Raw genomic sequence first — 27,379 nt, forward strand, 5'->3', positions numbered from 1 at the left:
GCGGCGCTGCTGGGCAGCCGGCCGACGCGCTCCTCCTCAGCCGGGGCTGCGTCTCGGGAACCCCGGGGGTCGAGGGTGGGGGAGGAGGCGGCGGCGGCGGCGGCGGCAGGGGCAGCGGCGGCAGAGGGCGCGGGAGCAGCACCGGCACAGGCGGCGGGGGCGCGCACGTCCACGCACGCTCACGCACGCACCCGCACCGGCGCGCGCGCCCCCGGAAGAACGTGGGCTCCGCGGGTCGGAGCGGCGGGCGGGGCAGGCCGCGCACGCGCCCAGAGCTCTAGGCGGAGGCTCCGCCCATGAGGGGCGGAGCCGCAAGGTGACAGCGGCTGCTCCGAAACGCCGGGTGCGGGCCGCGCCTCGAGCCACAGCCCAGGGGCGGGGCCCCAAGTGACAGCCCGGGAACGGAAGCCCCGGGAGCTGTGGGCGGAGCCCGCACTGCAGAGCCGGAAGCGCCTACAACCCGGCAGGGGCGGGACCTAGGCGCGCGGGCCGAGCCTCCCGCCAGTGCCCGTGGTGCTCAGGTCCGCGGGTGGGTGAGGCGGTGAAACCTGCGAAAGGGGAGGTGTGCGGACTTGTCTCGCCGCTGACTTTGCTCGTCCAAGAACGGGAGAGGGAGCTGCTAGATGACCCAGAGGCCGACGCCCCCCTTCCTCCGGGCACTGGTTAGGGACTGACATTTGTTCACCCCTGGAGCGCAGAGATGGGACTTCCTTTCTTCCTGCCCAACCAATGAAGTGCCACCACCACTGTCCAGCCACGCCCCCAGAATCGCCTTCAGACAGTGGCGTGGAAAAGCAGGAGAACCAGCGTCCACACACTTCCCTCCCCATACAGGTAGGACTCCTGCTCATCCTATTGGCCACCCGGGAGGGGAGGCCTGCCTGTCACCTTTCCCTGTCACTCCCCGGAACCGTAAGCAGTCCTACCACTTATTCAGTGCTTGCTCTGTGTCTGGTACACTGACATGTGGCAGTTTTCATTCTAGAAGCCACGCAGACCTTTTCTGGCGTGTGTCCGCCTCACTGCCACTCTTGCGCATTGGCCATTTTCCATTCAGCGGAGTTGTCTTTTATAAAAGAGAAACCTGATGACATCTAAGGCTTCCTAGAACACTGAGTAAAATCCAGGCTTTGCCAACAAGCTCTGACCCCTGTCTGCCTCTGCCCTCTTCTTACACCTCTCTGCCATCATGCTGGCTGTGGCAGAGAGCTCAGGAAGCCTCCTGGTAGTCGTTAAATTGTGCAACACGAGGAGGCAGTAAAAAAAGGCTTATGAAAACCAAGAAGCAGAAAGGCCAGATTAATACCGTCTATTGATTCAAGAGGATGAAAGATTCCGGACAGAATCATAGGAGGAAGGAGGCAGTAAGACGGACAAGCTGTGTTCAGCCTGTGCCGGAAGCTGCAAGAACGAATGAACCAGGCCTTAGTGAGTCTATCTTTGATACAATAGTTCCACTTTAGGGCCATTCCTCCTAAAAAAAATGTTCCCAGATATAGAAAAAGGTGTATACTGTTGTTGTAAAATAGTGAAAATGGAAACCTGCCCAACTGTACAAGCAAGCACACTCAGTGGAACAAAATAGCTATTAAAAATGTACACAACGGCTACGAAACAGCGTAGAAAATTCTTGTGATAGTTCCTGAAAGTAAACGAGCAAGATGCATGATATAAAAAGTACATCATTATGAGTATGTCTACAAATAAGCAACCCAACCTGTTCAGAGGAAGTGACAGAAGATGCCAGTCAAATGCTGACAGTGGCTGTGGTCAGGCCCTGTGCTTTCCGTGCCCTTGAATCACAGGAGGCGAGCCGCGTTATCCTTACCCTGAGACAGGGAACTGAGGCTTCAGGGAAGCAGGTGCTCTGCTGCTCCCCAGCCCCTCCCAGGCATGTCCGTGTCTCTACCTGCCCCACCAGGTGCTCTGGTCCTCCAAGCTCTCAAAGCTCATCTCACACAAATCTGTTAGAGGAATACCTTGTCTTCCCCAACAGTTGGGATCGCAAAGCCCTTGAGAGCTGGGTCCACAACAGATTCACTCTATCCCACAAGGCCTGACAGACTTCCCCACAAAATATTTAAATATTTAATCCGTGAAGACTACATGGAACCCCTTTTCAAAGTAAATTAAGGTAAATGTTGACTTCAGGCAGCGGCGGTGCTTTTCCACCATTCTCCCGGCCCACTGTTGTATTGAGGTCCCACGTGGAGTGTAGGCTTCCTACAACTTGGAGTAACTCGCTTTCCCCACTGCTACATCTGGGGCAAGCCTGCTCCCTGATCCCAAAGGAAAGTCCGATACTCCCAGTAAAGGCACTGGCCACTGGGAGCGCCCAGGGCAGCGGGGTCGACACATCTGATGCGCCAGGGCAGAGCACAAGGAAGGTAAAGCAGGGCACAGAACATCGGGTACCGTCTGAGAGCACACTTTAGTATCTGCTTGCCTTTTCGTGAAGAAATGCAGGAGGAAAGTGGTGGGGAGGGCACGGGTGGGGAACCGGAGCCTGTTTGGACTTCTGAATCTTGCAGAGTGCCTTAAAACGATGAGCTCCCAACAAAGGAGCCCTCAAACTGCCCTGGGTCGCCTCACCAGTGTCCCTGCACACACCTGGAGGCCCCCGGGCCCGCCTCCCCCATGCCACCGTCTCAGTTCACAGTTCACGGGAGCTCCCTTTGCAGTTGATTTGCTCCAGGCCATCGTTTACCTCTGTCTGTCCACATGGTCCCACGCATAGAGGGGGTTGGAAGGATGCCACGGGTTCTCTTACAGCAGCCACAGCCACCTCAGTGGACTTCCTCCACCTGAGGAGACTCAGGAAGAGCCCTGCACCTGACCAAGGGACACACGTGGCTTCCCTGCGCCCCAACAGCTCAGGGTTCCTACAAGTAGATGCGCGCAGGACTCGGGCGGCTCGCACACCAGACCCAGGCCCTTCGGTGGAGCAAACTGTCTTCAGTGCCCGGTTTGCAGGACTCTTGCTTGCTCAGCCTGACCCAACCTGTAACCTGGCTGGGTCCTCCTCACCCTCCACACGTCCCTCCTCAGACGCCCCACAGGCTTGTCACCACGGCACCCTCTCACAGTGCGTCCTGTTTTAATTCACAGGACTGAGGATTTGAGGGTCTGCGTTTGAGCTGAACCTGCTTCCTGCTGCCCCTCCCCAGGGTGTGGGCCCAGGACAACAGGGACCTCCTCTGTGGGTTTATCTGCCACTCTTTCCTCACCTTCACGGAGGAAGAAAGACAACCACACAAGTTGGCATAGGTTCTTCCCCAAAGGAATGCTTTATTGACAAATTACCCATTATTTCCTCGAGGAAAAGATAAATGTTCCTACGCTTGAATCCTGCCTTCTCACCACACCCCATCTGAGATTCTAACCCTGGAGAAAAAAACCCCAACGGTGTTCTTCCCATGGCACAGGCACGGACGACAGCCCCCCCGCCCCAGGGTGTCTGAAGTGAGCAGCACTCAGGGTACCAGGGAGCACAGCAGGGTCTGCCAGCACAGAGCCCGAGGGCACGGGTGCTCCCTGCAGCGAGCACACAGATGCACGCGCAGGGGACGTCTCTGCCTGCTGGGAGCCAGCCAGTAAGGCACGGAGCTGCCCCTGCAGACACACCCCCCAAGTGGGGCCCCGAGAGACTGCTGGGGTGTGGCAGCTTCAAAACAGGAATGAGATCTGTGTAGCTCCTGAGAAAAGGCAACAGCAGAGCTCCAGGTGACCTCTGTGCAGCCCACCTGCTCCTCACTCAGCCCCCGTGTGGGGCAGATGGGTGGGTTGGAGCCGATGAATGCAGTAATGCATCCCGATGCATACAGATGGCCAGTAATGAATGCATCAGCCATTGGGGGCGGGGGGGGGGGGGGTGGTGGTGGTGGTGGCTGGGGGTGGGGGAAGGGGTGGGCGGGCTTGCTTTTCTTTCTCCTGCCCCGCATCCTGCCCCAGGGAGGCCCAGGAGCCCTCTGGCCAGCAGCTGTCCCAGTCCTTGAGAGGAGAGAGAAGCAAGCTTCATACGCTGGATGAAGCCCATCAGTGAAATAAAACACACCAATGGTCCAGGCCACCCTCAAGCTAGATGCCAAAGTCTACACAGTGTCAAAACCCACTAAAGAACCCTTATTTTTATATATAAAAACATTATAAACAAACAAAGCATAAGGCGATGTAAGGCTTGTATTTCAGCTTGAGTCCAAAGAAATAATGTTTCCTAACTATGAGACTAAAGCTTCGCTTAGCTTTAATTTTTGAAAAATTTGCTGCATTTAAAAAATAAAGAATTTGCTTTCGTTAAAGCTAGATCATTAGTGTAACAATTAGGCAGTTGCTGATAACCAGTTTCTTTTCTGGAGGGTTTCAGAAAATGCACAGTTTTCTTGTTTAGCGTTTGAAATAAAAACTGAGGATCAGGTAGGACTCTCTGGATGAATCTTCCTTCTGTACATTCCTTCTGGAACTTAGGGAAGGAGAGGTTTTAGGAAATACCACTTATTTTACGCGTATCACTCTCCCGTCCCTTCCACGTTCTCATGAACCCACCAGATTCCCAAAGGGCCCACTGCCCTGTCCACCCCTGCAGCCCAGGACGGACGGCACAGTGGTCCTGCGTCTACCAACTTCAGTGTAAAGCATCTGCGTACAAAACTGTGTTCTCTAACTCATGCGAGCGCAGCAGCCAGGTCCACGTGTGAACGGCACGACTGTCCTCAAAACCAGCTCTGCACGCTCGCCCACGGCCTGGCCGGCTGTCCCGCTGCAGAGGTGCGGTTGTGGTGATGACGGGTGGGCCTGCACGTGCTCCGAGGCTGGGCAAAGCTGCGACGGGCTTAGAAGGGTGTGTGGTCGGGCAGGGGCTTGTCATCACTCCCCGTCGGGGAGGGAAGGTGGTCACTGCCATTCTCTCTGCCACCTACAACCTTAGACTACGGGTGGGAAAAGACCAAGAGAGAAAGACCTGAGACAGAGCACGCAGAGCTGGGCAGATCCCAGGCCAGCTCAGGTCTCTACGGGGTCTACAGAACTTGAATTCTGATTAGCGTGAATCCTGATTAGCAATAAAAAGGAACAAATCGCTGACACAAGCAACAGGCCAGAGGTACCTCCAGGGATTTATGCAGCGTAAAAAGAGCCAATCTTCAAAGGCTCCATGCTGTATGGTTCCAATCATGGAAATGGAGAGATCACTAGTTCTGGGGGTAGGGCAGGAGGAAGGAGAACACGGGGAAGGATTACCGTGGGGATCAAACTGTTCTCCGCCTTAGCTGTTATCAGTGTCACATCCTGGTTATGTCACTTCAAGATGTGATCACTGGGGGAAACCGTGTAAAAGGTACAATGGCCCTCTGCATTAGCTCTCGTAACTGCACGTGAATCCGCCACCCCAGCAAGAGAATCAAACGAACAGTCTGAATACAGTTACCTTTATGGTCCCAACTCGGTCTTCAAAGGACTTAAAGGTCGCAGAATTCCTTTAAAGAGAGAGAGAGAGAGAGAGAGATGTCGGTGTAGGGAGCAAACAATTGTGTTGCCTTCCTGAGTCTGAAGGGCCTCAGGGTTAGGATCAACCTGCAGAAAAGATCCCTGACCGTACCCTGAGACCTCACTGTAAACATGTGACAAGCTGAAAAGGGGAGGGGGCGTGCCCAGAAGACAGTCCAGGCAAGGTCATTCTGGAGGCTTCCAGGTCAGAACAGGTCAGCCACACCTGCCAACTCCAAGAACATTAGACCTGCATGCCGCCAGCAGGTGCAACCCCGGGTGAAGTGCAGACCTCTCGACTGAGCAGTGGATGAGATGTGGAGCACATTTCTGCTGCACCCTACATCCACACATGCTGAAGTTATGGAAGGCCCCAGGTACTCCTGACACCAATCTCTCACGGAAGTAAAGGGAAACGAAGGACAATTCGGAACAAGTGAGTGAGGAGGAGGCAGAGGAGGAGAGAGCAGGCCAGCCCCAGCCCCACCCAGCACCCTCTTATACAACCAGTTCCCTCCCTACCCTCAGGCTTCTAGAAGCGCCCATCAAGGACCCCCAGATGTGCGATGGGGTGTGGCAGCTACAGAACAGGGACAGGGCCTCTGCTTGCGGCACCGCAGGGCAGGAAACATGAGTGGGAGGCTTCCAGGAACAGGCCACAGCTCTGGGTGTTCTAAGGAGACCAGGACTCCCCTCCAGGTGCAGATAAAAGTTTCCCGTAACAGGCTTGGAGGCGCCTGAAGTCTTGTGGGTGCCAGGTATGTGTATGAACCTCTCTGCCCCTCCCTGGCCCAATACCCTGGGCAGCCCTGGAAGGTTCCAGATGGAGCCCTATTTGATACACTGGTCTCCTCTTAGCCTCCCCCCCACTAGCTTTTCAGCCTAGAAGAGATCTTTCCAACCCCTGGCCAACAGGAGCCTGCCAGGGAGAAGATGGCCTTTGGCTCAGGGATATGGGGAATGTGAAGCCGACTGGCTGGAGCCACCCCCCCCCCCCCCCCCCCCGGGAGCTTGGGAGCACGGGTGCACATTACCTCATGGCTGGCATACTTATCGAGTGGCGGATTGAAGAGTTGCTGCTTGGGAGCGTGTTAGAAGCAGAGAAGGAAGCAGGAGTTACCAAGGGGATGAGCCTGGCATTCAGCACACCCATCAGCTCACCCACACAGAGACCCAGCTTGGCAGGGTGCGTGAGCTCTGGTCACCACACACAGAAGGGCCCCTGGCCCCGGGAGGAAAGGACCCCGGGCTCCTCTCGCTGGCCTCCAAAGTTGCCCCAGAAATGGGACAGTGCTGAGAGAGAGCTTTAAAATAGGAAACTAAGAAGACCTCGGCCTGGGGCTTTAAAATACCTTTGGTACAAATAGCTGTCAGATGTCCTTACTCGACTTCACAGCAAATGACTTTTCGGCAAAAGAGAAACAACCAGGTCAAGTAAGTAGAAATATTTAAAGTCACACGTTGTTCTAGATTTGGTTCCAGGCCTCCGAGCCGGAAGCGTGTGTGATGGGGCAGCACTAGTATCGGGCCGGACATATGTGCCTGGGTCAGCGTGGGGTGAGGACCACCCAGGAGGATGCCCCACAGGTGCCCTGACGTTCCTGGCCCTCGAGTGGTCAACGAATCCACTTGCAGGGCAGGAGAGAACAGGAGCCGGTGTCGAGGATGAAGAGGCACAGAACCCGAGAATGGAGAGTCAGCACGCCCCCCTCCCCGCCCCCCCCCCCCCCCCCCCCCCCCCCACGTGAACAGGTCTCTTCTCAGGAAGGACGCTGTCAGGCTGGGCTGGGGGCTGGCGATAAGCCACGCGGTCACAGCCCCAGAAGCCGTGAGCTCCCCAGCAGGCTGCAATGCCTGGCAGGCCCGGCTGTGCCAGCTGGGGCCGAGGTGCACAGCCTCCCACAGGCCAGCCAGAGAGCACCCTGCCCAGCATCAAGGGAAGAGCCTTCCACAGGCACGCCCCGCATCAGCCTTACCTAAACGAGTGGGAGAACGGACGGGCCCTGAAAGGCAGCAGCAGGAGGAGAAGAAACGCAGTGTTAGGAAAGGGAGGCTAGTGCCCACCCCAGCCCCTCACTCAAGCTCCAGAAGGCCACGCAGGGACCCCCGTGGCCACCCCGGTCCCTGTTCTCCTCAAGCCCCAATTCTGCGAGAGGCTGCCGCTCCCTCACTCACGCGACCGGCCCCTCTGCGATCCCACCTGGGTCACATACGAGGCACCTGCGTGTCCACGACCCTGTCTGGAATTAGAGGGATGAAGCCCCAAGGACAGGAGCAGCGCAAAGGGGTGGGGTGTGCGGAGGCGGGCTGTACGACCCTCAGGGCTTCAGCTGAATGAGGGTGCGCACACGCATGCGACAACAGGACTGGCCGGGACACCCACGGGGCTGAGCGCCCTGCACTCCAGCTCCACACTCCAGCTGGCAGATTCCAACCTAGAAACACGCGTGTCTGGGGGCAATACGGCCATGTCCTCCACTACCCAGCCAGGCCTGCTCACGCTCTGGAGGCTACCCCCAACGTGAAAGTCATTTTAGAAGCATTCAGAAGATCATATGAGGCTCAATTATGTGGTCTCTTGGGTGGGCAGCAGGCCCTGCCATCTCTTGGTGGGAGAAGGCAGGTGCCTCGTCAAGGCTCACCAAGCTAGACAGAGACCCCTGCTTTAACCCAGGCTTTGACCCAAATCCGATTTCCTCTCCCAGTCTGCCACCTCCTACCCCAGGGCATGCAAACAGCCTCCCAGGCCGGGCTGCTCTCGGATAGGCCTCTGCAGCACCGTGATGTAGGGCAAACAGCTCAGCACACAGAAACCTCCCTGGACCTCATCTGCATTCTCAAGAAGTGGTGGATTCTCAACCTCAGCTCAACCTGAGACTACGGGGTGAGGCAACGGTGGACACATCACTGACCCCAAGACGTCAGAGTTCCCCACACCGCTGGAAACACAGCAGAGCAAAACTGAAGAGCCCCACGGTGAGGCGCACCGGCAAATAGGCCAGTCCGTCTGAGCACCTTGACTATGTGGGACCTGGTTCTTGTCCCTGGAAGCATGGGTGCAAACGTGACACACGGCAGTGAGGCCGGGCACGTGACCTGAGGCTCCTCGCCATGGTCAGCAGCACACCCCAGTTCCCGGAGCAGAGAGCGGGACTGAAGCAGAGACGGAGAAGTGAGGTGCACCGTCCAAAGGGCCCGCGGGAGCTCCGGACAGTGCCAACGCCCTGCACATGCCCAAGAGGGAGGGAGAAGGCTTGATGTGAGCGAATCATGCCAGAAGTGACAGGGACGCTCCTAGTGAGAATGTAATTTAGGCACAGCACACATTTATTGCTTCCTTCAAATGCTCTGTTATCAGACCAGCATTTCGAGGAAAGGACCACAACCCCACACACAGCTCACCCCAGCAGCGCTGGGATGGCCCCCCCACGCCCTCCATGGCAACCCCCTGGGAGCAAGGCCAGGCCACCAGTGGCGTGTGATCAGTCTGTCACCAGGCTTACCACAGCACGGCTCAGGTGGGCAAAGCAGGTGTCCCACAGTGCAGCGGCGATGGCGTCCCATCTAATTTCAAATGAGATTCGTTACAGGAACACACCCACAAAGTCAAGCATTAGCAGACGACTGTGTGGCCGGGAGGGACCGCTGCAGACCCCCCTTTTGTCACTCAGAGCCACATCTGCAGGCTCCAATCACAGCCACTGTGGACAAGGCCTACGTTTACAGGGTGACCCAAAAGGACCCCCCAGCCATAGCTGCTCAGGAGCATGACCAGATCTCCAGTTGTGAGGCCGTGCACTCCTTAGGACAGAGGAAATACACAGACTGTGTAATGATTGTTCAACCTCTCTGAAAATTTGCAATTTTTCTAAATAAAAAGCGGAGGGGACTAACTACATCCAGCAAACAAAAGGTGAGCACAGCCCTGGGCACGAGCCACGCGGTATGAGTGTCTGTGTTTTCACCTCTGGCTACATGGTCAGGCCAGAGCCCCCACCTTGAGGCCTCACAAGGCAACTGCCAGGCAGGTCTGTGAGGCAAGGAAATGCCTCACCTACGCAGGCAGGGAAGGAGGCCACCTGAGGATAAGAGGAAAGGGGCCAGAGCGGGATGGGCTCCCAATGCTGTACTCCAAACGCCAAGCCCACGGGCACTACCACCGCGTGATTCTCAAGTCTGAGAAGAGAGGAGCCTCAGCATGGGGTGGGGGCTACAGGGAGGCATTCCCTGAAATCGCTAAGTGAAGGGACCGGTCCTGAGCGTGGGTCAGGGGCCAGGGCAGGGCTGGGCAGTGACACCTGGGGAGGAGGGGCGGCCAGGAAGGACACCACACTGCCACTCAAAAGCGCACGCTTGATCTTAGCAGCCCCGAGAGGGACGCCTCGCCAAGGGCAGGGCTAGGAGGTAGCCAAGCCAGGATTCACACCACAGCCTCTGGCTCCAAGGACCAGTCTCCTTGGCTCAGTGCCGTGTAGCAGAGGGGGCCCGGCGGATGCAGCCACGTGTGCTCCACCAGATGTCCAAGCTGCCCCCACACTCCCTGGCCCCAGGCCCTGCTTGAAGCACTTCTGATGGCCATGAAGGTCTCATCAACTCTGGGAGAACATTCAGTTGGGGCCCCTGGCGTGCAGCCACACACACTCTGAGATCTGGGCTGGGCCAACACTGCAAGGAAACAACACCCTTGTCCCGGCTGGCTTGCCCAGAGCGACACCCCACCCTGACACCGACCTGCAGGCAGAGTCATCTTTCATCCGTGGAACTTCAACGGCAAGCACCCACCTTTACAGATCCCAAGCGCTAAGTTACCCAAAGGAAACAACAATCCCTGCCGAAGAAGCACAGCAGTGGCGAAGAGGCAGTCCACAAACAAGGGACCGTGAATCGACTGCCCCAGGGCTGGTGTGCCCACACCTACAGCTGCCAAAGGGCCCCGGAGGGTCACGTACCTGAGCCCCAGTCCCCCTCAGAGCCTCTAGTGGATCTAAAATCCCCAAACCCTCACCCGACTGGCCTACCCAACTAGGGTGTCTCACCTCATATCTCCGAGCTTTCTGCTGATGGCAGAGCCCACAGTGGACAGGGCAGCGGATGTCTTCTGTCCCGCCTGAGAGAAAGTTTCCTGAGTCTTCTTGTAGCTGTAAAGAAAACACCAGCTGAACCAGCGCAATAGGAGAAGCAGCCACCACCCATGAGTCAAGGACACCACGTGCCCAGAGAGAACCCCAGGGGACAGAGGGTTAGTGAGCACGTGTCTGGCCGCCAGGAAGGGGACTGACAGCAGGGACAAAAGCAGCACGGCCAGATCGCAACCTCTGAGCTCTGCAGTAACTGTTTTCTGACCTTATTCCATCTCATCTAACGCTCAGGTAACCCACCTCCCCTGACTTCTTGCCACAGCGCTAACTGCCCGGCAAGTGGGGCGCCCGCCTGCTGCAAAGCAGACAGACCCACAGAGGCCCTGGGTCTGAGACAGAAGCCAGAAAGGTCCCCTTGTTCTGTGACTGTATTCAGGGAGCTTCTCATGTGAGAGCTCCACCATGCCCATTGGGGGCGGGGGTACCCTGGACAGTGTGGATGTGTGGCCTGTGGTGGGCTGGCCGCTCAGACTCTCGGGAGCCCTCCGGCCCTCAACCCCCTGTACGGTCTCACCAATCCTTTCAGAACTGAGGAACCTTCATTTCATGCCATCAATGCCATCGTCCCTAGTGCGAGGGGTGGCCATGGATCACAGCAAAGACCACCCTTTCTAGGCCTTCCTGCCCCAACCGTCCACGAAGGGGGGGTGCATCACACAAGACATGGGTGCATGACCTCAACATCTGTGAGATGGGCACAGGCAGGATGCCTTGGCTACAGGGACAGCGAGGACACCCTTGGGCTCGCCTTGAGAGTTAATACTTGGAGCTGCCAGACCTTGTCCAGATGCCACCGTAAGCAAAAGATACCGCAGCCTGAACCCAAGGGGTCATTTCTGGCCAAGCTGACATGTTGCCCTAAGGAAACAGCTTGAGACGGCAAGGCTCTCGAGATGCCAGCCTTCTCTCTGAAATTACTTTCTGACGCCTTGTTCGTGTCACCAGGTCACAGACAGCACCAGCATTGGGTCTTCGGAGTCCTTCCCTCCCGTCCACTCCCCCAGTGCCATCCGGAGGCTCCACTGTGATCACGTGCCGCCCTCCTCCCTCACCTTCCCTCCTGAGCACTCCAGGCTGCCCGTGAGTCCCTGTGCCACCCCATCAAGTCCCTGTGCCACTCCATCAGCAGGGAGGCCCAGCCGTTCCCGTAGCCCCGCAGGGCCTCAGGCTTCTTTGGTGCCCGGCAGGGTCCAGAACTTAAAATACGTGCTTTCCAGAAAGTGAGTTTAAAAACACATCGTAGGGGCGCCTGGGTGGCGCAGTCGGTTAAGCGTCCGACTTCAGCCAGGTCACGATCTCGCGGTCCGTGGGTTCGAGCCCCGCGTCAGGCTCTGGGCTGATGGCTCAGAGCCTGGAGCCTGTTTCCGATTCTGTGTCTCCCTCTCTCTCTCTCTGCCCCTCCCCCGTTCATGCTCTGTCTCTCTCTGTCCCAAAAATAAATAAACGTTGAAAAAAAAAAAAAACACATCGTAGTCACTAGGACAGTGAATTTATCTTAGCTGCTGGGAAGGTCAGTAAATCCTGGAAAACATTAACAGAGAGAAAATAATCTAAAACCTTTACTGTAAGACTTGCCTCGGGATTTCCTCAGGTCCATAACGAAAAAACTCTAATTCTAAATCCAACCTTTAGACAAACCTGACCACCAGAAACCCCTTCCCTTGTGATGGCCAGAAACTGTCACAGAATGGAACAGGAATGGAAATGAAACCCAACCGCCTGTGCAGCTGCAGCCCAGAGAGCTGCGTGTCTGGGATCTAGACGGGACCCCCTGGCACAGGGGCAAGGCCCGCTCTAGAGGGGCAGACCACAGCTGGGTCTCACTAAAAACCAAAGTCCACATGCTCCTTTTGGGAGGGTTTCCACAGACTCAGCTGTCATCCTCTGAGGGACCTTCCATCCCGACAGAGCCTTTGCCAGGACCTGGCACATACACACAGTCGCCTCGGGGTCGGCAAAGCCGGCAGGAAAGGGACAGAGAAACCTGCTGCGTGTCCCCCACTGCACGGCCTGCTGAAGGAAAGGCTCTGGGACCTTCTCTGGGGCCCCTAACTTGCAGTATCTGTTAGGGACCCCACCCTCACCCCCACCTGGTGAACTGCTTTCATTTCAAAGGGAGTTAAAACAGATTACCTGCGAGCAACAGACTTGGAGCGTGCTCGTTATTTATAAAACACTAACTACAAGGTTAACTTGGAACATGCAGGATATTTGGTTTCAGACACAGGGTCAGAAAATGTCTTCAAGCTGCTTCTCACGAAATAGCAAACGTTTAAGGTCATGTTAATGTTCTGTTCGCTGAAGTGAAACGGTCTGAAGCAGAGGATTTAAGGCAAAGTCCTTACAGAATTTCTGCCTGCACCCACAGGGCCAGGTGTGGGGAACTGCACTTGGAGAGACCACAAGCCTGTGCCGGGGATCCTTGGTGATGAGGAGGAGTGCCCTTGGGGTCACTTAGTACGGAGCTGGCCGCTGAATGACTGGCAGGAGAGACACTGGCTCGTGGGCCATTCCGAAGGGGAGCACCCCCACGGGAGACGGACCGGAGGCAATCTCCCCCACTCCACCACCCTCAGCACTTCAAGTGTGTGGAAATGAGGTGCCACAGGGACCCCTTCTGAAACGGGAGCCTCCAAACCAGGGCACATGCAGTGCAGGGGCCGAGGGGCTGTCATCAGCCCCAGTGGAGAGGCCACGCTCAGGCCGTGAGGGGACTGGGGGCCGAGCCAGAGTCTGCAAGCAGGTAACCTCAGGCCCAGACGTGAGGAAGGGTGCTAGGCTGTGCCACCCTGCCTAGCACCCCTTCGGGAATCACCCCCAGCTCTTGGGAAGACAAAGGTGTAGGAACGTCGCCAATGCCAGCCGCCAATGCCAGCCTCCCCCCGCCATCAGCAAACTCTGCAGTCAGCGTGGGGCATTCTCCTGCACCCTCCCTTGGTGGCTGCTCCCACCCCAACCCTGGGTGGGCACGTGATCCCAGTCCGGCCAGCCAGGTGCGTTTACAGCTCCCTGACCACGGGGGGAGCCCGGGGGGAGCCCGGGGAGACCCGCGGCGGGCCGTCCTGCCGTTGGGCTGCAATGCCACAAAGATTCAAACCTGCCCCGCTGGGCACCCTCTGCACCGTCCAGGAGAAGCCAGCCTGGCGACACAGCCAGCGTAAGGAGAGCCCTGGTCAGGGGAGCCCGGAGCAGGCCTCCCCTCCTTTCAGGCTCACACTCACTCTGCCGTGCTTTCCGTCCCATACGAGGAAAGGACTCCATATACCAACTGGCAACTACGCCCGGTGCCACCTCGGCACGCCTGCAGCTACGCTCTACCAAGGGGAAGAGCCCAACCAGGCGGTCGTTCCGCGACGCAGAACACAGCTGCCGCCACGGCCAGCCGTCTGAATCAGAAGCAGCGGCTGAGACAAGAAAGGATGAGTGGCGTCAAAGCTGCGCGTGCCCAGCACAGCCCACGAGCAGCAGCACGACGGGCACAGACGCGGGCGCTTCCCAGCCGTCCCGAGTTCTGTCATCCTCCGGCGCGCTGCTGGCTGCAAGTGATGCCCGGGAGCGGCCACCGCCTGGCAAAGCGCTTGAAAGGGCATCCCCCCGGCCACTTCCACGCCCAGAGCCACACGTCTCTTCCAGAGGGATCAGAATTGCAATTATGTGAGACGGCACTCAGGTCTCCTAAAGCTCTTTTCAGGTAAGTCCACACCGTGAGCCTGCCAGGCGTCCCAAACCACACAACATCTGCAACTTGGCGACGGACCGTCCGACGCGGCCCCGGGGACACAACACACCGGGACTCCCAGAGCACGTGCGGCAACGACACAGACAGCGTGAACCGCCACAGCCCGCCAGTGCCCGCCGCCCCTTGTGATGTCAGGCTGCAGAGACCACACGTGGAGCCAGCAGACCTGGGGTCCCAGGGACCTTGAAGACAAGCTCAGTAACAACCAGTTCCTTTCAGGCAGACACAGAAGGACTACCCAAGTTCTCTGGTATCCATGACAGCACTTCCTCCTAAGTAAGAAATAGAAAAAATCCCAGAAAGTGACTATTTTAAAACATTACCCCACCCTGTTCAGAGGAATTCTAATTAGATTGCAGTGCAGATAAATGAAGTGCTATGACCTCAGATAAAACGTCAAGAGTCGTTCTGAACCGTGGCTTTCACAGACACAGAAAACTATCCGTGTATGTTTCCTACTGTGCTCATGTTCCACATGGCTGACAGCTCGATGCCCCTCAGACCAAAGAGACTCCGTCGAGACCCCACCAGCAGGGTCCAGGCGGCCCCCACAGCCTAAGAACCACCCCAAGGACGAGGGAAGCTCTGTGAGCCCCTCGGCTGCAGCCACGTCTGCAGGGAAGGAAGACCGAAACAAAGGCCCCAAATCACCGTCCGCACCGGTCGGTGCTTGGCCGCTTTGCCCGCTCAGAAGGCTGAGGGGCGCCTACCAGACAGACGTGCTGCCCAAGGCCAGCCAGGCCTCTCACCTAAGGGACGCATCCGCGTCAGCCAGAGGGAGGGTTTCGGCGTGGCCTGGCGGCCGAGTGAATCTCCTTCAGTGACTACCCGTTTCACGGAAAGTAGAGTGTCGTTTGCGTTTAAGAAAAATCACATAACGGCAAAATAAGCAAAACACACCCAAACTAGGTTTGTGCCAGGTGCACGCAGCCTCCCGGTCCCTAAGAGAGTGTCAAGAGCAGGAGGAGGAGGAGGAGGGAGGTGCTGATGGCAAAGGCACTCACAGGTCTGACTGGGTCACTTTCTCATTCCACTCGCCAAGTTTCTCAGAGGTTTTCATATAGCTAAAAACAGAAAGTCTGCGGTGAATTATTTAGAACAATTATTTCAACTCAGGTTTCAAAGCACAGCTGAAATTCCAGGGAAGACAAGGACTGGAGAGCGGGAATAGGACTCTCCAGCCTGCCTGAGACCAGGTCTACTGGTGCTCAGCACCTGCTGTGCAGGCCCGGGGAGGCCCAGGGGGGCCTGGGCGCTGACAGAACCAACCAGTCCTTCCCCTGTCACGCCCAGGGAGCGCCTGGTCATCCCATGTGAGACAGCCCTTCGGGAACAATACTGCTGTGAGGAATGAGGAAGGCACAGCCGCATCCCCAGGATACTTCTCTGCATCCTTTGGGATTCAAACCCCACGATTCCCTAGGACAGAGAAATGGGCTTTCGTAGGTGATTTTTTTTTTTTTTTTATAAAATGCGATCGATCTGTCTGCAGGGATGTGGCTTCTCAGTGGGAGACATTTACCCCCTCCCCCCCCCCCCACCAGCCCTGGAGGATACATTTCAGAGGAGCCATGTAGCTGTACTCCCCAAATTCAGAGGGCAAAGTCACATGTGAGTCAGAAGTCCTAGGGCTGTGACCACATCACGCTCATGAGAAGGACTCACATCCACCTCAGCAGACACTGAGCTCGGAGGACCACAGGAAAATCAGTCTCTTTAAGGACCTAATTAGTGTTCTCTCAGATTTGTACCCTGAGATACACTCTCATCAATTTCTGCTTGGACAACTAGCTAGTGCATCCATCCACCTTTTAAAAGTATGTGTAGACTCTAAGCTCTTGGAAGACACGCCAGGGGCTAGGCCAAGGACTCAGGGCCTCTGGCTGGCTGCCTGCAGACAGGGATACTTGATCCCCCCGTTCTGTGAGGCACCTTGTCCCCAAGCACATAACATCCTACTGGCGAGCCGGGGGCACCAGCCTGGCGAACGCCCTCCAGCCTCCAGGGCACCTCTGCCGCAGGCAGGTACCTACGCGGTAGAGACCTGCACATCACGCCAGCTCCTGGACAGGTTCTGTTTCAGGCCCTCCAAGGCGGAGAGGCCCAGCTTCCTTTTCAGCTCTCCACAGTGCCTCTCCTTGGCTGCCAGGACCTGGCGCAGAGTGACAATTTCCTCTTCCACCTGCAAAAGCACAGTTGACTTGATTGCAGGAAGTGACTAACATCCTTACACACGCAAGAGGTTTCTCGGAATTACGTAAGGACTTTCCGCTTACAGCACATAACTTGTCTTAGGAACAGAGTCAACAACAAACATCTCTTTTTATCTGGAACCAGCACCCCACTTCTTGAGAACTGTCTCTTTCCCTCAAGCCAAGCGGTTCTGGCGGGGCTACCAATCACTGTGCCCACCCATGGATGACCAAGCAAGGCCTGTCGGAGCTCTGCTCTGGGACGGGGCACAGGTGTCAGAAGAGATGATCCCCTCTCCCTCCAGGCTCTGAGTCTGGGCTCAGAAGCTGGAATTGCTGGCAGCCAGGCCCTCTCTGCACGGAGAAATTCCACATGCACTGGGAAGGAAGCAGAGCTGACAGACGGATGGATGGCCAAAACTCAAGTGACAGAGCAACGGCCTTTATGACAACAAGTATGTTTCCAAGGTTAGCTCTAGGCCTCGGCAAAGGCAGTTACTCAAGCCAAGAGTAAATTTGAATTTGAATTCAATTTAAGTTTGAATTTAAGTTGAATTTAAGTTTGAATTAAGTTTGAATTCAACTTAAGTTTGAATTCAATTTAAGTTAGAAAGAATCCTGAAAATAAACACTTGAAACTGCTCAAGCCCTAAGATTAAAAAAAAAAGAAAAAAAAAAAAGATGCAACTTGAGAAGAAAGCATCCTCTGGAGCCTGACTACCCTAAAGGTTTTGGTTTTTAGCTCCTGCATCAATAGCTACTCTAAAAAAGTCTTTCCCTTGGGGCGCCTGGTGGCTTAGTTGGTTAAGCATCTGACTCTTGGTTTCGACTCAGGTCATGATCTCCCAGTTTTGGGAGTTTGAGCCCCATGTAGGGCTCTGCACTGAGCGTGGAGCCTGCTTGAGATTCTCTCTCCCTCTCTCTCTGCCCCTCCTCCACTCATGCTGTCTCTCTCTCTCTCTCTCAAAATACTTTAAACAAAAAAACAAATGAAAAAAATCTTCAAGTCTTTTTTAAAAAAAAGTGATTTGAAGTAAGGCAATAAAAAGTCGCTCAGAGCCCTTATATCACTAGTTTTTCCAGCACAAAATAGTTGAAAAAGAAATAACTTAGAAACACAGGATCACCCAATCAAATTGTTACTAGTTACTCCAGCAATAAGGACCAATGACTAGAACATTCCACCCATGGTGTGATAATCAACATGGCTTGAGGCTGTGCAGTCCAGCTGTCTTGGGGATACGCACGTTGAAAACTTTAAGTGACACGAGCTTCTGCCGCTCAACTCTGAAATGACTGAGTGTAGCCCATAAGCTTCACCGCACTGCCCGCTGCTGCTGTAACCTTCACTCAACTCAGACACTGCTACATGCTTTCCCCCAGGGTCTGAGGCCTGGCCGTGGGGCTGAGGATCATCTACACAACTAGCTCTTTTTAGACTCAGGATGCATCAACACAGGATGCCAGCCTCTGCCTGATCGGATGCTATGCTCAGATATCAGCAAGTTCATTCCCCAGATTTTGAACCTAAGTGAGTTGCTGTTAGACTCTGTATCACACAGAAAAAAGAAACACTCCCAGCAGTCTGAATAAAAATTATACTTGCAGGCTTCGGTTAATTACCATTTCCTCTTAAAGGACTCTCACTTTAAAGATCACATGAAGCGCTTTTTACAAAAAGAAGAATCTTTAAAGGGAAAATGAAGATTCAGGGGCAGATAGTTTGTGGGGTCTGGAAATTGTCAAGTGTTAATCCCAACAAAGAAACCCCCAGTAGATGGTGTGCTCAGAGCAGCTGTTCCCATGTGGACACCCTCCTCACGGTACACAAAGCACCAGGCACACAAAAAGTGGCCGCAAAGAGCAATTTCTGTGGGACTCTGGGAATGACCTCCCAGGGCAATTTCTGCAGAGCACAGACAGCGTTATGGCCCCTCATCAGCCTGAACTCACAGTCACCCCCGGACAGATGGCGGAGACTTAGCACCTTTGCGAGCTCAGCCCTAAGCTCCTCCTCCTCAGCCTCCGTCAGACCCTCAACAGCAGGAGTCTGGGCAGCCACCGCGGTGTCGACAGGGACATCTGTCATGGAGTCGGACAGCAGACCTTTGTTAGGAGAATTCAGGTTGATATCTGCCAGAGACAAACAAAGTCAGAAATTGTCAATAAGAAGTTACAGGGAAGTAAATAGGGTAGAGGTCTCCACCAAGGGAGAAACTAAGGGTGAGGCCAGGTTACAGGGGAGTCGAGGGGGCCGTGGAGAGTACTCTGACAGGTTGTCGGGATGGTTTGGGCCATTAGGCCAAGGACATCTCAAGCCACCCAAGGTGCTGCTTCAGGGCACTGGAAAGGCTGGCACAAGGCAGCCAGACCTGAACTCTGCTTCCCTCAAGATAATATACTCTGCGGAGACAGGAAACCTTTGCTACAAACAAAGCAGCTGAACCTAACAGATCTTCTAATTTTTAAGGCAAAGAAACGACACGGCTGTAAGCACAAGCACCACTTTCAATCAGCCGATCTGCAGAGCACATGCCCCCATCACACACACAAGATGCACGGGCTGGTCACACAGCCCCAGCAGGGAGTCGGCAAAACACAATTCCCCCGGAGTCTGTTCTCGACCCTCGTCCCACAGCAACATGCAGGGAGGCGCAGAGACACTGCTTCCACACCTCCGCTATACCCAGATCAGGTTCCAATTCCTGCAGGCACCATTTCCTCTTCGAGTTAAATGCATCTTCTTGCCTGCACTAACAGCGGACAAGATCCCACACAAATAAAGAAACATGGGTCTGCTTTAGTTCTTTCCAACTCCGAGCACACGACCGTCCTTCAGTAGCATACAATCCGCACACGCCATGAAAACAGGCTTTGTGTGGTGTCCAGCACTTTAGAAGTAAAGGCATAGGGACACCTCACTGGCTCAGCCGGAGCAGCATGTGAGTCTTGAGCTCCAGGTCGTGAGGTCAAGCTCCATGTTGGATGTAGAGATTACTGAAGTAAACATTAAAAAAAAAAAAAAAAAAAAGAGGGGCACCTGGGTGGCTCAGTTGGTGAAGCGTCTGACTTTGGCCCAGGTCAGGATCTCACGGTTCATGGGTTCGAGCCCTGTGTCGGGCTCTGTGCTGACCGCTCGGAGCCTGGAGCCTGCTTCAGATTCTGTGTGTGTCTCTCTCTCTGCTCCTCCCCTGCTCACACTCTGTCTCTCTCTCTCTCTCTCTCAAAAATAAATAAAAACATTAAAAAAAATGTTTAAGGGGCACCTGGGTGGCTTAGTCAGTTAAGCATCCGACTTCAGCTAGGGTCATGATCTCACAGTTTGTGAGTTCGAGCCCTGCATTGGGCTCTGTGCTGACAGCTCAGAGCCCGGAACCCGCTTCAGATTCTGTGTGTCCCTCTCTCTGCCCCTCCCCTGCTCAAGATCTCTCAAAAATAAAGAAAACATTCTAGAAAATTAATAAAAAATAATAAATTAAAAAAATAAGTAAAAACAAATGCACAAAGGTTGGGAAAAAAACTGCCTGTAGTTAGATATGTTTCTCTACTGTTGAAATCCTACAATCTGCTAAAAACAGACTGTGCTTAAAACTAAAGATGCTCTAGGGGCACCTGGGTGGCTCAGTTGGTTAAGTGTCCTACTCTTGATTTCGGCTCAGGTCGTGATCCAAGGGTTGTGGAATTGAGCCCCGTGTCGGGCTCCACACTGTGCTAAGGGTGGAGCCTACTTAGGATTCTCTCTCTCCCTCTGCCCCTCGACCCCTTCTCTCTAAAATAACAAAAAACCCCTACAAAGATGCTCTATTCAGCTCATTCCCTTCACATGTCCCACACAGCTGGAGGTTAGCACTTCCTTGGCACTTGATACACGTTTACCAGATGAAGCACAACCATTGTTTTTATCAACTGATTTGGGTTTTTTAAAATGTTTATTTATCTAATTGTGATCGGGGCGGGAGGCACAGAGAGGGAGAGAGAATCCCAAGCAGGCTCTGAGATATCTGCATAGAGCCCGACCCAGGGCTCAATCCCACAAACCATGAGATCATGACCTGAACTGAAATCAAGAGCTGGAGGCTTAACCGAGTCACCCAGGTGCCCCATCAACTAATTCTGATTTTTAACTGAAATCAACCCACATAACTTTACTTCATGTGCTGTGTTGAGTCTACTCAAATTCGCTAAATGCCTTAAAATTTCCACAACCTTGCTCTTCTATTTAATTTTTATTTTAGAAAGAGGGCGAGTGTAAGTAAGGGAGAGGAGCAGAAAGAGGGAGGGAGGGAGAGAAAGAGAGGGAGAAAATCTTGAGCAGGCTCCACACAGTGCAGGGCTCAGTCCCACGACCCTTGGGATCATGACCAGAGCTGAAAACAAGAGTTGGACGCTCAACCGACTGACTTCAGCTCAGGTCATGATCTCACAGTTTGTCAGTTCAAGCCCCACATCGGGCTCTCTGTCAGCACTGAGCCTGTTCCAATCCCCTGTCCCTCTCTCTCTGCCCCTCCCCTGCTCTCTCTCTCTCTCAAAAATAAACATTTTATAATAAAGGAAGGTAGGTAGGTCTTTGGACTGTTTCTGCCTATAAAGCTAAGGGTGGATCCTGCAGTCACTCCCAGATAGAAACTGGGCATTCACCAAACATGCCAAAGCGCCGCACAATCATTGTGTGATACCAACCTCACCATAGCCCTGTAGGTAGATGCCATTCACACTCTGGTTCAGAGGAGACCGAGGCAAGAAAATGTCACCAGAAGACCTACAGAGTGTGGGGCTGGTGCTGTAGGAGAAACTAGGGGGCTAGAGTCCCTCCTGGGTGAGTCCCAGATCTCTAGAACTGTATAAACTGCATGGTGATAATACAAGGAATAATCTCAAGGGGTTATTCTGAAAATGGAAAAAGGACGTCTGAGAAACAGGTTTGGTATGGTATTCGGCATACAGTAAGTGCTCAGTGTTTTCTGTCACTCTATGGTCAGAATCCAATGCTTGTGATGCTTACCTATATTAGACATACTCGTCAAACAGCGAAAAACCTGAATTTAAAACTGGCGGCTTTTGATGTTCAACTATTTCGTAAGTAGACTGCAGAGATAGGAAAATCTACACAGTGTATCAGAATCTAGGAGTTCTGTTTAATTAATACGCTGATACAGGTCAAATGACAGGGAAAAAAAATCCTTAAATTACCCAGGGTAATCATGTCAACATAGGAAGTTAGCATCTCTTCTGTACCAGAATGAAAGATGGACTCCAATCACCTTCTCAAGATTTTAATCGGCCCACTCCACACCCCCAGCGGCCATCTCAAACCGGTCAGGGGTGTCTGTTCTGGAAACTGGCCCAGTCTCGGTGTGCCCTGACTCACTGCACCCTTCCCCCTTGAGACAACCCCTAAGAAGCCTGGGCTCCGAGCAGCGTTGCCACCCAAGAGGCGCTGCACTGAGCTCGAAGATGGTTCCATCTCCCCTCCCCTCCCCGGGAGAAGCGCACAACACATCGGCCCTGGTGCAGGGCCGGATGGAGTGTCCTCGAGGTCCCTGCGTAGGGAAGGAGGGCGGTCGACTAGGCAAGCGCCGGGAGGGGGCATGACGACAGCTGCCCGGAGAGAGAAAACCCAAAACTCTGGGGACGAGGGGAGGGGTGCCGGGGAACCGGTCCTCGGAGCGGCCGCAGGGTAAGTTGGTGAGTGGTCCAAGCCGGGGGCGGCAGACGCACGCCCCGGCCATCGGGAGCTTCGAGGCCCGGCGCATGGGAGCTGAAAAGGAGCCACGGGGCGGATAGAGGCGGAGGGGATTGAGAGTCTGAGAAGCGCCGCCAGAGAGGGGAGGAGCGCGGGCTGGGCCCGAGGAGCGAAGGCGCCGGGCCCGCGGGTACCTTGGCCTGCGGAGTCCATGTTCAGGCGGCGGCCGGGCCGCGGCTGGGGTCGGGACCGGGGTCTCGGGCGCTGTAGGAGCCGAGCCGGCCGCACCAGGACTCGCTCGCCGCGCACACAGCAGCCAGCGGAACCGCCTCAGCCACCGCGGCATTACGTAATCAGCGGCGCGACAACCCACTTCCGTTTTGACGCGTGCTCCGCCTTCATCCCACCCCCACTAACGGTGTCCAATGAGGACTTTGTTCGGCCCCGTCCCTATTACCTGCTCCAACCTGATTGGCGAAAGCTGCGGACGAAGCCGGAAAGGGAGGGCGGGTTCTTAGGGACTGCCTCCCGCGTCGGCTCCACCAGCGAGACACACAGGTAGAACGGTCCGAAGGAACTCGGGGAAGGTGGGAAGTGGGAGGACCGTCCAACATGGCGTTATGAAAAAGTGGGGTTTGGCGTTTTTGGAGGTCTGGAGAGTGTTTACCGCTGCTCAGGAGTGCCATGGCTCACGCACCGCACAGACCGTTTGAGGCCTGACTTCCTGATTTTGGAGTTAGCTTCTCCCTCCAGTTTTTAAGTCCTTCCTCTTTATGGGGATTTTTTTTTTTTTTAATTGTATGGGAGTTACGCAGAAAAAGGCGTGTCTGCGATTCGTCCTCTAGCCCTGCAGGCGCCGCTGCCCTCACTTGGCTGGAGGCATCTCGCTCCGCACGCACCTGCCCCGGGTCCCGCGCACGCACAGCTGAAAGGCGTGAACTGACCTGCGGGGAAGCCTTCGCGCTTCTGTGCTGGGTGCTCCCTTCCCCTCCGGTGTTCTTTCACTTCATTTTCACAGCAACCTGATGAGCCAGGTGGAGCCTTCCCCACTTTACAGATGTGGAAACTGAGGTTAAAGTAATTTGGCCAAGATCGCTCAGCTAGTTGTAAAGCTTCCAGCAAATGCTGGAACAAGAGTTTGCCGGACTTTCTCAAAGGAGAGGTGTGAAACCACTAGCGGTTTCGCTAAAACAAGTCCCGAAATTTCCCTTCTTTGGCACCTAAATAGCCACTGGAAGCGAATTCTTAAGTATTGAAACCCTTCAGGATCTGACTTTTCCGGACTGCACTCTCCCTTTCCAGCCAACCCACTGCATGTACGGATCCCTCTGTGGAAGCCCCTTCCTTAATCTGGCTAACTCCTCTTCCTGTGTCAGCTCAAAGCACACCTCACCACAGGTGTCTTCCTGGTACCTAAGGTCACCTCTGGCTTGCACTGGCCTAGGTGCTTCATGGCCATGTCCTGCTCTGGTGCTGTCAATTATAGGTCTGCCCCACTTGCCTTCTTTCGTTTTTTCCAGAGTCTCCTGCACTGCCCACTCTGACTAGCCCCAGTCCCCAGGTGCTGGGGAAGGCCAGTAGTCTCCCCCCCCCCCCCCACCATGCAGTTCATGGCAGATGGTAAGGAAGCAACTGCATTGCAGATGGTGGCGAGCAGAAGGCTTGTCTCTCATTCTGTGTTAGATCCTTGAATCCAGGAACGATGCCCAGCCCAGGCCTGGCTCAAATTTGCCTTGCCTAGCAAATGAATGGTCAGTGCAGGTGTGTCTATAGCCCACATGGACATGCCACTGTGAGTACCTGTTACTCTGAGTCTGTTGTCCTTTCCTGTCGAAGCCAGGAGTGTGGAGGTGGGGAGGGGACCCTAGAGGCCCAACATTACTAACTCCTGGTGAGGTCTGGCGGCTAAGACCTGCTTTATAGTCTTCCAATGCCAATGTCCTCTCACAGCTGGGGGTGACTTGTACAAACCCTTCCTCACTCAAATTTCCCAGAGCCATTGTGTATCCTGATCCAGGATAAGGGTACCTCCCGGGGTCCCACAGCCTATGCTCCCATCATCCTTTTGAGGTGATCAGGGCACCCATCACACAGTGTTGCCATAAACTGGGTCAGGTTAATCTCTACATTCCCTTTAGAAGCTGGGAGCAGAATGGGACGTCCACAAGTGTTTGAGGGAGAAGCTGAAGGAGGGAAGGGGGGAATCACCCCGGTGAGGGAGAGCACCAGTTCCCTGTGTTCCATCTCACCCTCCCCCAGACACCAGGTGGGGATCCCCAAGGCAGGGCCAGCTTTACTGGTTTCCCGTGTGGGGAGGGGTGAGGACTACAGCCTCCAGGGCAACTGGAAGTCCTCCGGTTCCAGCGGACTGAAGTGAGTGGCCTCCACGTTCTTGAGGTGTCTACGTGCCAGGAACAGCGCGAGCTGCCGGCGCCGCCGCGGGCTCAGGTCCTGACCCACGAGCCAGGGGAAGGCGAGCCCGTGAGGCCCCCAGTCCTTCTGCTCGTCCTCCTGCTCGTCCTCACGGCGCGCGCGGTAGGAGCGCAGCAGTGCTCGGCACCACTCGTCATCCACGCGGTAGCGCGCGTAGAAGGTGGCCTCCTGTGCCAGGCTGCCGGCGCGCAGCCAGCGCGTCACGGCCGCGAGGCCTTCGCGCGCCATCACGACTGGGTAGCGGTGCTGCAGAAGACGCAGCAGCAACTCGTTGCCGCGGTTGCCCTCCACGTCGCCGGACGGCAGGGGGCGCACGTGGCCCGAGGTGCTCACCACGTCGTCCAGCGTGCGCCGCAGCAGCAGGACCGGACCGGGGTAGCAGCACAGCTGCTCCGCCACGTTGAGGTTGAAGTGCTCGCGCACGGTGCGCACCACCAGCCCCTTCCAGCTGCGGGGCATGACCTTCAGGGCCAGCGGCACGAGGTCGTCGAAGGTGGCGTCGAGCACCAGCGCGCCCAGCTCCGGGTAGGTCATGGTGGCCCAGGTGGCCGTGAAGCCACCGATGGACCAGCCGTAAACCACCACGTGCGCGGGCGGGAAGTGCAGGCGGTGCAGCGCGTACTTGACCACCACGTCCACGGCGTTGGCGTCATGCTGAGGGAACGGCGCGCCCGTGCTGCCCCCGAAGCCCGGGTGGTTCCAGCCCAGCACCGAGTAGCCGGCCTCCAGTGGCGCCGACAGGCAGCCCATCTCATAGAAGCCGGCGTTGCCTTCGCAGCAGATGACGAGGCGCAGGCCGCGGCCGTGGCTGCCCGGGTGCTGGCGGCGATCCATGAACATGGTGTCGATCTCGTTGCCGTCGCGGGCCACCAGCTTGGCGCGCCGACCGCGGTAGCGCTCCACGAGGCGCTCTTGGCCCTGTTGCAGCAGCGGCAGGAGCGCGCGAGTCATCAGGAACATGGAGCCGGGGTACACGAGCCAGCGGCCCAGCGAGTGGGCCAGCGTGTAGCTGGCCAGCTGGCCCGGCAGCTCGCGGATCTGCTGCAGGAGGCACTGCGCCTGACTGCGCGCCCCGCGCGGCGGCCGGCCGGGCGCGTCCCCGCCCAGCGCCGCGCCCCGCAGCAGCCACACGCCCGCCACGGCCGCGGCGCACGTCAGCGCGCGGTGACCGCCGCCAGCCCCGCCGGCGGCGCGCACGTCATCCCAGCGGAAGTCCACCGGCCAGCTGCGGAAGTTGTAGGTGTAGTTGGCGGTCAGGTAGATCTTGAACACGTGCACCAGGGCCTTCACGAAGCAGACGACACACATGGGCGTCGAGGCTACCGGGCGCTCGGCGTGAGCCGTAACGCCCGGTCGCCAGGTCCGGGTCGCGGCGGGAGGCCCAGGCCCGGCCCGGCGGGCAGCTGCAGGGGCCAGCGCAGCGCGGGGCTGTCTTGGGACGTGCCTCCTCAGGGCTTGGCCCCAATGGCCTTTATGACCTGGGCCTTTCAGGGAGAGAGGAGGCGGCGCGGACCAGCTTTATGAGTCATTGTCGCTGGGGAAAGAGGCGACACCCTGTGATGGGCGCACAAAGGGTTCCAGGGCAGGGGCGCGCAGGGGGTGGGGGGTGGGTCTCGAGTTCTGCCCCGCCCCCAGGACCTCAGGCTTCGGACCCTGCAACCCTGCGGCGACCACATCCTCCCCAGACCTTCCTCGGCCTGCACCCTCTCCAGGCCGAGTTCACCTGCCTTCCCTCACACCTGGAGCAGCATCCACCGCCCTCCTTAACCGAAAGCGGACAGACAGGCTGGAGATGGACAGCCTTAACCTCGTCCTAGTCAGGAGCGGAGGACCGGGGGTGGGGGGTGGTGGGGGGGGTGGAGGGGTCTCAGTGAGACAAATGACGCGGGGCTTCCCATGGCCCTGAACTAAGGTGGCTGTGGCTCCCTTAACCCCGTCGTGAGGTACCCACATTGGTGGGGAGGGGAGGCAGCAGCCCGAAGAAGCAGCTCTGGTGACCAGGCTGTGTGACAGTTTGCAAAGACAAGAGAGCCTCCTGAAGAAGTCTGGGGGTGGCAGTTCCCTGCCCAGGCTTGTGCCAGGTAACCGCGCCCCCAGACCTCCCTGTGCGAGGCGGGGCAGCCCGGGAAATCCAGCTTGGGTTGTCACCCTAGGGGAGCGCAGAGTCTGCCCCGTGGGGCTTCTGGAGCAGCCCGGGCCCTGTCCTCCCCTTCACACCTTCCTTCTCAGGAAACGGGGTGAGCCCAGGCTGGAAACCCCCCACCTGTTCTGGATCCTGTTTCCACTGGTGCCAGCAGAGGCAGTGACCTCCAGGTAGGTCCTCCCTGGCCAGCGTTCCTCATTTTCAGCCCCTGGCCAAGCCACCTCCCCACTCCCCACTCAAACCACCCCGCAAGCTGTACCTTCCTCTTTTCGGGAGGGCTCTGGCGGGTTCCCCTTTTCCTCCTGCGCCGGAGAGGGCCAGCCCACCTAAGCGCATTGGGGGCAGGATTAAAACCAGGCTCTGAGGGCCCACTCAACAGGGAATCTGGCAAACCCAGGCAGACACTTGGAGCCCGGGAGCCAGACCTGCCTCAGGGATCCCAGCGTTCTGGGAAGGCGGTTCCAGGCTCCGACAAGCCTTCTCTGCTCTCCTGCCCTGTGTATCTGGGCCCACTGCTAGCCCAGTCAGCTCCCACCAGGTTAGGGAAGCAGCGATAAAGACTGTTGGGGT

General features: G+C 56.3%; 2 protein-coding genes across 13 annotated transcripts; both read right to left on the reverse strand.

The window, feature by feature from the left end:
* Positions 1-4,782: 4,782 nt before the first annotated feature.
* TPD52L2 (TPD52 like 2) lies at positions 4,783-22,592 on the reverse strand. 12 transcript variants are annotated; one of them, XR_002154257.2, is made up of 10 exons: positions 22,428-22,590; positions 18,538-18,683; positions 16,392-16,540; positions 15,363-15,422; positions 10,518-10,619; positions 8,985-9,045; positions 7,458-7,484; positions 6,516-6,557; positions 5,423-5,471; positions 4,783-4,925 (listed from the first exon to the last, which is right to left on the reverse strand). XR_002154257.2 is itself a non-coding variant. In XM_019826201.2 (9 exons), the coding sequence occupies exons 1-7, from the start codon at positions 22,444-22,446 to the stop codon at positions 7,458-7,460; spliced, it is 564 nt and encodes a 187-aa protein (XP_019681760.2). In that variant the 5' UTR covers positions 22,447-22,590; the 3' UTR covers positions 4,783-4,925; positions 5,423-5,471. The 12 variants fall into 12 exon arrangements, 10 of the variants coding, with proteins under 10 accessions (XP_019681760.2, XP_019681757.1, XP_006929635.1 ...); XR_006594967.1 differs by having other exon boundaries at positions 6,516-6,884; XM_019826201.2 differs by lacking the exon at positions 6,516-6,557.
* Positions 22,593-24,344: 1,752 nt separating this feature from the next.
* ABHD16B (abhydrolase domain containing 16B) lies at positions 24,345-26,501 on the reverse strand. Its single transcript, XM_003983292.6, has one exon. It carries the CDS (start codon positions 25,972-25,974, stop codon positions 24,559-24,561), a length of 1,416 nt encoding a protein of 471 aa, XP_003983341.3. The 5' UTR covers positions 25,975-26,501; the 3' UTR covers positions 24,345-24,558.
* Positions 26,502-27,379: the final 878 nt, after the last annotated feature.

The sequence above is a fragment of the Felis catus genome, chromosome A3, assembly GCF_018350175.1.
Source record: "Felis catus isolate Fca126 chromosome A3, F.catus_Fca126_mat1.0, whole genome shotgun sequence".
Lineage (NCBI taxonomy): Eukaryota > Metazoa > Chordata > Mammalia > Carnivora > Felidae > Felis > Felis catus.

Excerpts from the sequence above, each read along its gene's own strand:
- TPD52L2 (XM_019826198.3), bottom strand. Across the intron at positions 16,541-18,537 it reads TTAGGGCTGAGCTCGCAAAG|GTGGAAGAGGAAATTGTCAC; the intron begins GTGCTAAGTCTC and ends GTGCTTTTGCAG. Across the intron at positions 5,472-6,515 it reads ATAAGTATGCCAGCCATGAG|GAATTCTGCGACCTTTAAGT; the intron begins GTAATGTGCACC and ends CTCTCTTTAAAG.
- ABHD16B (XM_003983292.6), bottom strand. The coding sequence starts at position 25,974 with ATGTGTGTCGTCTGCTTCGTGAAGGCCCTGGTGCACGTGTTCAAGATC.